General features: G+C 38.3%; 1 protein-coding gene across 2 annotated transcripts in view; it reads left to right on the top strand.

The window, feature by feature from the left end:
- The window catches only part of TRAK1 (trafficking kinesin protein 1), a 115,769-nt gene that overhangs the window by 92,362 nt on the left and 10,848 nt on the right, over positions 1 to 12,559 (top strand). For both annotated transcript variants that reach the window (XM_082498974.1, XM_082498975.1), the window contains 3 exons: positions 1,520 to 1,756; positions 2,045 to 2,361; positions 6,799 to 7,128. In XM_082498974.1, coding sequence (XP_082355100.1) covers positions 1,520 to 1,756; positions 2,045 to 2,361; positions 6,799 to 7,128 — 884 coding nt within the window. The remainder of the gene's footprint in view (positions 1 to 1,519; positions 1,757 to 2,044; positions 2,362 to 6,798; positions 7,129 to 12,559) is intronic.

Genomic DNA, 12,559 nt, shown 5'->3' with positions numbered 1-12,559 from the left:
AGTTAAGTACTTGTGATGGTCCAAAAGCTATAGGTAGACACAGCTTGGAACAAATGGCCTTACTGATGCCAGTTGTATGTGTACTCCAGTATGTTTAGCTCACCTATTTGTACAAAGCATGGACTGGTTAATTTGAAACAAGTTAATCGTATTTAGAGGGTCTGTTAGAGCTTTTATGTGTTTTGACCTGACCTTTACAAAGAAAGGACAGTCAGGAAAGGTACAGTAGCCATTTTCCAGAAACCTTTGAAGTATATTTATGAAGTTTGACACACACTTAAACCTTCTCTGAGCAGGAGCCAAGAACTATAAATGAAGCTTTGACAGAGTGAAATGTTGATTAGAAAAATGTAAGATCAGAAAGATGTGAGCATGGTCAAACCCCACAGGATCCTTTTGTCCTTCCAGAGTAAACTAACTTAAGGACAGTTTAACTTCTTTAGAATGTCTTTTATATTGCTGTGCAGGTACCAAAGAAGGATACTTTTTTTTGTTTGTTTCATGGCTGGTCTTGGTTTTATTTATTTGCACAGCAGGGGTAACTGTAACCTCTGTGGGACCATTTATTGACAGATGCTGTTAGATTCAGCCTCTTAAAGATATACAACTATAGACTTGGAGCCCCTGCACAAGGATTGCAACTGTTGAGCGCTCATTGACAGAAGGAAAGAAATTTGAATGATATTAAATAGCTTAAGGCATGCTGTCGTTATACCCTGGCAGTGTTACCTTTAAGCTGGAAGGGATGTGCTGTTCTTGTGTTCAGCCATTGTTGAAATGTAAAATGAAGCAGCAATGGCACTTCTGTAGCATGATGGAGGGCAAGTTTATTTTGTCAGGAAATTTATGCTGAAGTGTCATCTGATCTTAATAGTGAAGCAGATGAACAACGTTTGTTATGATATCAAGACAATGGTGATAAAGAATAAACTGTAGAAGTAGGTCAAAAATTAGGTTTCTAGCCTTGACAGCCTCTCTCTAGATTCTTGATCCATTATATTTCTGATTCTTCTTTTTGTAATGGTATTTAAGCAGATAGGAAATTGGTTTCAGAAAGGAAAAAATACAAGACTTGCTTACGTAGAGATAGTCACTAAATTCAAATTCTCTTTTAAAATGGATTAGCCAGTTAATAGTTAAGAATTGAATGGAGATCAATTTTGTTTTTTCAAAACTCATTTCCACACAATGACTCTAAGGCATTTTTAGCTCATGTACTGGAATGCTCTTTCGCTTAATTTTTATTAATATTTGAGAGGGTCCAATTCTCAAATGTTCTCAAATGTTCTGTCTAAAATATTCCAGGATGATGGGAGTGTGTTGATGGATTGCATGTAATGGCCAGACCATAGCAGCTATGGGACCCTATGTATACTACTTCACAGAAACTATACAGACAAGGTGGTTGGCGGAGCTGTGATAGTGTGAAGGGTTGTTAACAAGCTGTTACCTGTTTCTCTGTTCCTTCTTAAGGTAAGAAGGTGCTGTGTGATTATTAACTCTGTGTATGTCTTACCAGTCACCAGAAGCGGGTCTTCGAGACTGTGAGAAATGTTAACCAAGTTGTCAAGCAGAGATCCATGACTCCGTCGCCAATGAATATTCCAGGCTCTAACCAGTCCTCTGCTATGAATTCAGTCATTTCTAGCTGTATCAGCACTCCACGTTCCAGTTTCTATGGGGGAGACATCTCTAACATTATGATAGACAACAAGACCAATAGCATCATCCTTGAAACAGAATCCTCTGACAATGGGTCAGTACTGTAGCACTGGGCTTTGTTTTTGCTTTGTGTCTGACATAAAGGCAAGGCATTTCTGTTTTCCTCTTCTTGTCTTACGTTGTGCAGTTAACACAGTGACTTACATCTTCAAAAGTTATTTTGTGCTTGTAGTTCTTGAAACATAGTAATTTAAAGGTATTGGTGAATGTCTCAACTGTCATGTGGAAGTTTTAAGCATCTCTAAGAATGTTTTTCTCCATTCCCCCCCCCCCCCCTTTCTTTTTTTTTGTTTGCGTGTGTGTGCCCCCTGTTACGATTTAGAAATGAAGACAGGATGAAGAAGCCTGGAACGCCAGGGACTCCAGGCTCCAGTGACCTAGAGACTGCCCTTCGTAGGCTGTCCCTCAGGCGGGAGAATTACCTCTCGGAGCGGAAATTCTTCGAAGAAGAGCAGGAAAGGAAGCTGCGGGAACTGGCAGAAAAGGGTGAACTCCATAGCGGTTCCGTTACCCCCACAGAGAGCATCATGTCACTGGGGACTCACTCCAGATTTTCAGAATTCACTGGATATTCAGGAATGTCCATCAGCAGTCGCTCCTACCTGCCAGAAAAGCTTCAGATTGTGAAACCACTAGAAGGTGATAACAAAGGGCCTCGGCCTTTATCTGTTCTTCTTAGTGACTCTTTGTGGTCTCTTATCCATCACCAGAAAGCAGGAAATCTTTGCAATACATATTCTTTTTACTTTAGAGACAGTAATCCACGCTGTTGGTTTGAAATCTTCTAACTACTACATTTTTCCTCAAGCCTTAAGAGTGTTAGGAAACAATTCCAGCCACAGCAGTAAAATAAATGTTGCAGGCCACACATACATCAAACCTAAATCCCAATGTTGCCATTTCATACTTAGAAAAGGGAGGTGGTTGAGTATCTGAAACCTAAGCAGCAAGAGTATTAGTTCATTGAATCTCAGTTCTGCAAATCAGTGTCTGGAAAGACTTTTACCTGCTTCAAATAGTCGAATTGGTCCAATAGGACTATTTTTGTGATTAAAAATGACCTCTGGACTTTAACTGGCTGTTTGAGTGACCACATGTGAGTGTCTATGGCTTTGGTTTCATGTGTGAAATGAGGTGGGCTTTTTTAAAGTTAAGTTTCCTCCATATATTGTCTCAGAAGAAGGAAAGATGTAGGTAGATGGTAGTCAGGGCTAGAGCTTCATTTCAGAGTTAAGTGCATTTCTGTAGTCTTTCTAACAAAGCTGACGGAGCGCTTATAGTATAGTCTGCCTGGCTTTCTTCAGTCCTTCCAGGTTGTTGCTGGAAGTTAAAGTTGAGTAAATTCCTTCAGGTTTTAAATAAAATGAAACTTTTCCTGTAGTACTTCACAGATATGCTAGTTACATAACTTGGCTTTGGTTTCTCTCTCTCTTTTCCTTTAACAGAACTCTGGTGTTACATTACATTGTCTATGTGTGTTTTCATTGCACAAGTTCCCTTTTTCATCTTTTTAGAACAAATTTATTTCATCTATAAGGAGCATTTAGCATGACAGGTACTCAGAAGCAAAAATAACCCTTCTTGTGTCCTGAAGAAAGCGATGTGCTGTATCTACCTATTCAAATGAAACTATAGCCATAGCGCACAAGTCGATACTGTTTAGCAGATTTTGGTAGTTTGTTTTCATGACTGCTTTTAAATGGTCATAAAAATTCTTGTACCACATGAGGGAAGCAATGATCCAGCTTTGTTTCAGTTACTGGTTGCTACCACTGTAATAGATTTCTGTCACCATCCCATTATATCTGCTTTTTGCTTCCAATAAACTCTTCAAGTCTTTATCATCCTTCTATCTGTCTGGGTTTTTTTTCCTGGTTTTGTTCATTGTTCTCAGCGGGTCATTTTTTTCCTTAAAATTGCTGCACCTTTTAAAGTACTTCTCCTGTTTGGTTTTACATCTCATTTGTAGTATGTTTGTGTCTGCCTGTTTCACCAGTTTAGTGTTTGTTATCTTTCATTAAATGCATTTGTGATTCTGTTCCTCACTTCAGCTTAGTTTCTTTCCCAAATGTTTTTCATGAGATGTAATTTATTTTTTTTCCAACTTCATGGATACTTCCAAACTACTAGTTTGGAAACAAAATAGTCTGCTGTACCTGCAGACTGTTATCAGTAGTTGTGCCTTTTTTTTTTTTTTTTTTATTACTGTTTTCCTAAGGGTGCTCATGCCATAAAATTGGGAAAGAAAAAATAATTTCTATAATACATTTGAGGTTAGTGGCTTCTATTCCTTTAAAGCAATCTTTTAAATCCTACGGTAAAATAAATAGGGTGACAGAGTCACTAAGAAATGAATCTTCTTCTTTTGCACCTTTAAAAAAAAATACAAAACAAAAAACAAACCAAACCTAAAATATGCTTTCTTTTAGTCAAGTAGAATGATTGCTTGTTTTGACTTCCTTCAGTTAGTCTGGTGAGTTGTTTGGTTTGGTTTTTGTTTTTAAATTGTGCATCTGCAGCTTGTTGTACCTTAAGCACAAAATAGCACTCCCTCTATCCTGTAGGAAAACTAGAGCCTTGGACTGATTATGTTTTCACTCACTTTGTTACAATTGTGGCAGCAACACATCATGAATTTCCAAGCTTTTCTGACCCCCATACTCCACATGAGATGATGCAGATATCAGGAATTGAAAACCAAACCCCATTCGTATACTTTGTTTTGGTTTTAAATTTCTTTTCCCTTCAGCCTGGCAGCCCCACTGCTGCACACTAATTCCCTCATGCCAGCTTTTTGTGACAGCATAATTTACAAAACTGTCTAGTAGGAGCCTGGGTCTGAATATAGGCTAAGGTGTTTTATTCCCTACCTCAGTGTGGCGCCTTTTTTTTTTTTTTTTTTTTTTCTTAGATCATAAGGTGGTTGACAACTGTTGCATTTCTTTCTGCATTAGTATTAGTTTTCTGTATGAAAAAGTTAAAGCTCCCTTTCACGCATTTTATGAGATCAACGTTCAAGTAAGAGAGATGGGGAGAAACTCTGATATCCTCCTTTTTGTGATGAAGCTTAGGCCACTTTGATTTTCAGTTTCCAAAAAAAACTAATAACATGTCGTGTCAACATAAATGTTAAAGCTCAAAATGCAGATATTATGGTGAATATATTTCCACAGGAAAGATACACAGTGTTACCAATTTAATGCTTGTACTCCTCAGAGTTTTTCTGAGTGTAAATTTTGGTGAGCTTTAAAGTGAAAAAGATTACATCTTCAGAAGCTTGCATAAAGAAGGGAATTAGCAGCAGGATTTTATACTTGCATACTGTGTACTTTCTGGTGGTTTTCTTTAACTTTGGAGGGTATTTTCATACTGCAAAGCTCTACTCTTTAAGACATGACAATATCTGACACTTCTCCACATTCTTGAATATTTCTTTAATATAGGAGCAAAAAAATTTGACCTTTGTGACAATTCAGGAATAAATATAAGTTATAGGGATTTTTTTTCTTCATTAGTTATTTATTTTGGGGTTGTAATTGTTAATACTTCTTGAGCCTCAAGAGTACCAATCAGTCTAAATCTACTCTTTAGTCCCTCAAAAATTACTTCAAAAAATAAAAATAGCACCATTATGCAAAGCAATCTAGCAAATCCAATTATTATGAGTTAAAAATTACATGTTTTAAATTTAAAAGTGAGACAGGCTTAATTAAAATGCTACTCACTGATCCCAGTCATTCTACAGAAGGACCGTTTCCCTGTGTACTTCCTATTTACAATAAGCTTCCTGTAATGCGATATCCTTATTGTGAAATGACAATCTTTCTCATTCCATGGGATTTTTTTCAGATACAAAATAATGTAAGAGCCATCTCTTCCCTAGTTATTACAGTGGCTTAGATTTCTACGTGTACTGTGCCACAAATTGAACATCCTTGGTCTGAATACTGGTGAGATGTTTGTATGCCAGCTTGTTGGCTGAGTCGGTATTCTGCTTTGGGGAGAGGGGACAGGGACAAGACAACAAAAAACTGCCCTGATTTGAGCTGGCAGAGATGAAAATAAAGATGTTTTGTTTGCGTCATAGGACCGGGAATGAATAGTTTTAAGTCACGCGTTACAGCACAGTAATGATGGGTGGACACACAGGAAAACTTAGGTCCCTGTGAGCGGTGTTTAATCATTACTTGAGGAATCGGATAAATCCTCTGTGATTTAAGTGGGCCCATCTCAGTGTATATATCAATTTAACCTGATACGTTGCTGGTTTTGACTCATTGTCTCCTATTGAACACTGAATATTAAATGCTTTTCTCTATAAAATGTACCTTTTTCCTCACTCAAAACATTTTTCTGCCAAGGACGAAGCTACAGGTACAGTAGTATTTAGTTAAGTAGTAGTTGAGTTCCTGTAGCATAGGGGCTCAGATAGGGGCCATACAAGTATTTAGACTTGATGTGTAAGTCAGAGGTATTATCTGCTTACATGTGCCTGGAGTCGATGTGGCTTTCAAAGGTATGGTAGAAAGCTGAAATATCTGTGCGACTACTGTCCTCCTGTTAGCCACCAGTAGTGAATTCTGGCATGTTTTCAGCACTTTCTTAGTGTGACCATAATGTGGGAACATGTGGTATATGTTCCTCTTAGAGCTTTCTGTGATGGTGTGTGTTCCTCTTAGAGCTTACTGTGATGGTGCTCTGATCGACTGTTAAATATAAATTCTTTCTACTCCTGCTTAATCCTGTGAATTTCGGGGGATGAGACTATTGATGGGGAGCAGATGTGCACGTGCACAAGTATGCCACATCTTACCACCAGACTTTGCCTATCTAAGTGCTGATGTGATCGGTATATTTCATATTGATCTGGAAATGATGAAGAGTAGGTGAAGCAGTTTTGCCTTCTTGCGTGCCTTCCTAGAAATATTAAAGCCTAGAAATATTAAACCCAGAAATACTAAAGGTTTGGAGCTCCCAAACTTTTGGTCTTCTGGATGAACAAAGTGGGATTTTCTGCCTTTTAGGTTCTGGATTGATTACTGATTTATTTTGGTTGTCTTTGTGTTCCCTTTCAAGGTTCTGCCACTTTGCACCACTGGCAGCAGCTGGCTCAGCCTCACCTGGGTGGGATCCTGGACCCAAGGCCCGGGGTTGTCACTAAGGGCTTCAGGACCCTGGACCTGGACCTGGATGAAGTGTACTGCCTTAATGACTATGAGGAAGATGAGACAGGTGACATTTCTTACAAGGGCCTAACTACCTCGACGCCAGTTCAGCACACAGAGACCTCAGGTGAGAGGTCACAAGCACAAGTGACTGTTTCAGACAACAAGAATAACCCCCGCCAATCTCAGGCTTTCACAGAGGAGATGCAGGAGTCCGCGACTGACGATGATGAGGGGTCTGGTGAGGGAAACTCATTAAGTCCAGTAAAACTGACATCTTTACAGGATTTTGATTACTGGGCCATTCTCGCATCTCTCCAGAACAGCATCCATAGTATTGCTTTGTGTGTAGCATCTGCACGTTAATGCGTGCAGTAGTTAGAACATAACCATTCTAACATTGGCTCAAAAATTCTTTCTTTAATAATCTTTTAATTTGACTTTTTTTTTTTTCAGTAACAACATCTGTGGTCAATTTTTTACTCTATTTTGATAAGAGAAGGCTGCTAAAAGGAAGTGGTTCATTCACAAACCTTTGTGTGGCATGTGACTTGTATGTGTATTGAGTGCACGCTCTTCAGTGTATATAATGTATAGACCAGATATATTTTGTATGCTTATAGTGCAGATATTTTTCTGACTGTTCATAAGAGATGATGCCATGCTTTAGATTTTGTACTTTGGGGAAAAAACAAAGATAAAATGATGACAAAAGGTGCATTTAAGTTGCTTTTGCTGAAACAAATGGAAGTGCCTTGAAAATCAAGCAAAGAAATTCTGCAGCTTAATTCAATTACCTCACAGTTACCTGTTTTTAAATTCTCTTTGAGATAAAGAATTGAGGATGTTTTTAGACAGAGAATAATGATGTTACCCTCATTCCCTCTCCACCACGCTATTAATTTCTGTCCTTCCTATTTATACCATATTAAGACTTAAACATTTTTAAATGTCACAGTACTGCATGAGTTATTAGATACTTTGAATTGATATTTGCAGTCTGTTACTGCACAAGGCTACAGGTTCTCAGACCGTAGTGTGTTTTGAGTTCGTGTGGTTTCTTTTTTTGTTGTTGGTTGTGGGGGAGGGAGAGGTTTGTTTTGTTTTAATAAGCTATACAGGAGTGTTAGTCTTCATTAAGATTTGTTACTGGTAAAGAATTATATTTATTCAGAATCAGAAAACTACCAGAACTCCTTTTTCTTCAGATTTCTCATTTTTACATAGCTACTTTAAATGAGGACACCTCCTTCCTCCTCCTTTTTCTAGAATAAATCACAATTTATTATTTGACTGGTCTTTGGAAGATTAGATTGTCACAGGGATAGACAATAATATTTCTGTTATTTGCGTGACGTGCAGAGTATCCTCAGTTCTCGCTGAAATGGCGGTTCAGTGCTTTCTGCTATTGAACATAAGCTACTTAATACAACTGGCTGCAAAAAGATTAAACTTAGAATCATAGAATCATTCAGGCTGGAAAATACCCTTAAGATCATCAAGTCCAACTGTTAACCTAGCGCTGCCAAGTCCATCACTAAACCATGTCCCTAAGCACCGATCCACAGGTCTCTGAAATCCCTCCAGGGATGGTGACTCAACCGCTTCCCTCGGCAGCCCGTTCCAATGCTTGAACATTGGAACCCTTCAACTTCCTTTTCCGTTGGCAAAAATTGTTTTTATTCTATGAAATCTATTGCCCATGAATAATGATTATATTTAACTTTTTATGTTAATATGGAAATAAATAATGCCTTCACAGGAGTTGTGTACAGTTTTGGATATTATCCAGGTGTTTGTCATTTTGAAGAGTCTAAACAGCAACAGCAAGATAAAGCTGGTGATCTAGGAAACATGGACTGAAATAATCAAAGAAATAATTGGCATTTTTTTAAGGTCTATGGAATAAAAGATTAGAGAAAAGATACAATTCATTTTAAAATGTGTTGCTGCAGAGAGGAAGGGAACAAGCAGTTCTTCATGTACTCAGGATACAATAACTGGGGGGGGGGGGGGGGGGAGCTATTAAGAATAAGCAAATGCACTGAAAACTTTGATTTCCTATTCTTTATCCTTCCTCCGGATTGCCCAGCTGCTTAGGATTTACGAATATCCATGAGCCACCACATCGTTACTGGTTGCGTTGCTTAAACAAAGTAAAGATACTGCTGTATCTGCTTTTTGTTGAAGCAGTTTGTCAGGTGGTGTACAAGGAGAAGATAATTGTGGATGTTTTTAGAGTAGGCGCTTACTGATATGACAGTGCTTCTTAGGATCCACAGTCTGCCCACTGAAGAATACCTTTTGGGAGCAGAAAGGGATGTATGCTTAGCTCATGAATCTATTTTGTATTTAAATATTGTGCAGCCATTGCTCCTCAGCAGTGGCTCAGGAAAAAACCTTCTCGGTATCCTTTCTGCCTCTCCTAGATTTCTCTGTAAGAAACACAATGCAGGTAGGGGTGTGTTCTGGACATGTAGTTCCTTAGAGTGCTGTCACAAGCGCAAGGTTATGACCTCATTGCTTGCATGATTCCAGGGGAGATTCCAGGCAGAAACATACAGAATAAGTTCTTGCTAGAGAATGTGGAAGTAAAATAAAAAGGGAAGGAGAGAAATATCTTGGATACAGTCTTTAGTGATAGTGCTTTTGCTTGTAATCCAGAATAGCTCCATTGTGGAAAAATCTAGTTCAAGGGGTTCGTAAAAGCCAGGAAGTATCTCCCTACAGTTGCTGTTGGCAGGACATAGAGTGTGCCGGTCTATGGCTACCAGTCTTCTAACTTGAGAACAACCTGTCTTTGGAAATACAGTGCCCACAAGGACCATTTCCAGCAGGTGTAAGTCATCTTGGCTTGGTGTCAGCTTCATTTGGTATGTATGCTTTGAGGGTTGTGTCTTCCCATGTTTTTCCACTGGAGATGTTCTCTGGCAGAGTACCATGAGGTCCTATTTTTACTGCCATTTTGTAGGCGTGTAGAGTGCTGAGCCCTAGGAGATGTTGTTTTAACATCCAGGCTCAGGAGAACAAACATTGCTGGTAGTGCCAAAGATGTCTTACAGCCAAAATAAACATATTCAGAAGAGAGTATCAGTTGTTTCTTGTTGAGTGATGGATAGAGTCAGAAAATATTCTGACTAAATAAGAAGATATGATTCTTGAATTTTCCTGTCCCTATGTTGAGAGCTGTAGTATCCACTGATGTGTAAAATAATTTCCTCACTGTATATACAGATTATATCCCAATTATGGCACTGAAGATTTCAGAAGAAATTAACACACATGTAATTTATGACGTGCAGTTGGTCTGTCAGAGCTACATACTGTGTGGGGGCTCAGTAATTTTATGGAGGATTGTAAATTTCACAATCGCAATTCTAGTCTAATACCCAGGAAGAGTTTGGAATTTGTATGTCACTTGAGTAGGCTATCAGCATAATTGGAATGGTAAAGAAGTTACAGGACATGGCATTGTTAATAGCATCTAGGACAAGTAAGTTTTGCAGCACAAATTTTTAGTAACCTCAATATATGTGTGTTCGTTTTTTTTTTTTTTTACTTGAAAGAAACTGTAGTATATAAAACTGTACAGAGTCTGTTTTGGGAGGAGGGCTTGTTGTGTTGTTTTGTTTTGTTTGTTTGTTTTTTTTTTTTAATTCATTGCCTTTCAGATTTCCCTTAAGCAAAAAAAACCCCAAGCCATTCAAAGCACTTAATAATCTTGTGAATGTTCTCATTTTGAAGTTGGACAGGCTATACTTGATTCAGCGTGTGCCTTATATTCATGCTAGTTTTGGGTGCACGAACTGGTCTTTCAGTACTTGTGTTTGTTAGTTCCACTGATTGATTGCTTTGAACAGACGTGTGTGGAGCATTACAGGATTGGCCCTCTTGTAATTCATGTTTAGACCTTAATGATGACATTTCCATGAGATCTTTCCAAATAGATGCCTAAAATCGCAAAAACACATAATGAATGTCTTATGTTTGAGTTGTTTTCAGCAGATTGCTATATATGCTTCTAAGTGGTTACCATTGTACAGAAAAGCAGTATATTTTATAACTCTTCTTAGAACTAAGGTATTGATGCATATTTAAATATATTTTATTTTCAAATGGCATGAAAATTTCACAGTAATTATTTCTGTAAGAAAAATCTGTCAGCATTTGCTATCTGTGCTGTTAAAATGCTAGAATTTTAATTTGGGATCTTAGCCTGCATAAAATCATGTTGAAGCCGCATTAAATACATTGAAGTCTTTTTACATCTGCACTCCATGGATATATACATATGAGGAGGAAACCTCAGCCACAAGAAAGAGAAGAAAAAATACTGTCCAAAGAATACCTGCCTTGGTTCAGTTTTTCATCGCTTGCTGTTTCCAAAGGCAAAACAAATGGAAAGTTTGGAAATGCAGATATTCCGAAAATAATTTTATTGTCTGTTGTTTAAGAAACGTAACAGGAGCAATGTTCCTGGCACAGACGTATGGATTCTTGGAGGTTTTGAGCATTCACAGTTACCCCTGAAACCAGTGTTTTCTGAAGGCACCGATAAGCCTTTAGGAGAGCACCATGCTCACATTTTACTACAGCTGTTGTGTTTATCACCCATCTCCATTTTGCTTTAGTAGTTAATCCGGGCATCAGCTCCAGCACACCCTATATTCTCCCTGTTCTGTCAGCCCAGAGTTTTCAGTACAGGTCGTGCTGGGTATTAGAGCTTTCACCTGCAGCCACCTGGAGGGGATGAACTCTGCTGAGTTTAGAGAGTACATGAAGCAACTGTCTTGTCCTGTGGATCCTAATGGGGTTTTGTTGACCTAATTTTTAGGAGTTTCACCTTACCAAAGAATGGAGTTGGGGGAATAGACTGGCAAAAGTGAAGCCTGTAGCTGTATATCCCAAACCATGACACTGGAGGAAAAAAAATGCCTTTTAATGGTCCTTTGTTGTTATCCTCTTCCAAAGCAGGCAGAGCTTTTTTTTTTTTTTTTTTTTTTAATCTATTCAGCAATAAAATAAACCTCTAATGCTTTAAAACACCATCTTCATCTGTTGGTCTAATGACTCCCTACTAATGACTCCTGTGGAATTGTCATTCCATACCAGTTTCACCAGCCTGTGCTAAAGAGATGTCCAAATTCCACAAGAGCAGGGAAGCAAGTTTCTTCCTTTTGTTAAAACGTGCCAAAGAAATGATGAGTGGAGCAGCTTGCTTCGGAGTTGGGCTAAAACATTACCTTTGTGCCAGTCTGGATCAAGCCATATTCTGAAGATATCTGATTTTTTATTTTCATTCTTTAAAGTTCATTTCTGCATAATTCTGTATTTCTGAGAATAGGTATTTATATAAAATGCTAAGATTTTCTCACCACTGTGAGCTCTCTGCCTCTTCTCTACTCATCTAGCATAGCAGTGAATTTGAGTTTGGAACCAATGGTACATATCTTAATGGTGTTTTAGTATAACTGCCTCTTACAAATCTTCCTCAAACTCAATTTGTCTTGACTCCTTTTAGTGGGTAGGGCAGGTCACTAGTTAACCTACTGTAACTTTGTACCATTCTCTGCATGGTTGAAAATCCAGATTAAACGGTCTTTTGAGGGTTCCCTGAGCAGAAGATCGTGTCCTAAACTCATCTGTTTTGCTGTTTGCACCTAGAAGAATTG

This window comes from Vanellus vanellus (genome assembly GCF_965231255.1).
Source record: "Vanellus vanellus genome assembly, chromosome: 2".
Taxonomy (NCBI): Eukaryota; Metazoa; Chordata; class Aves; order Charadriiformes; family Charadriidae; genus Vanellus; species Vanellus vanellus.
Note: the sequence above shows the minus strand (reverse complement) of the source record. Positions and strands in the feature narration are given on the sequence as shown.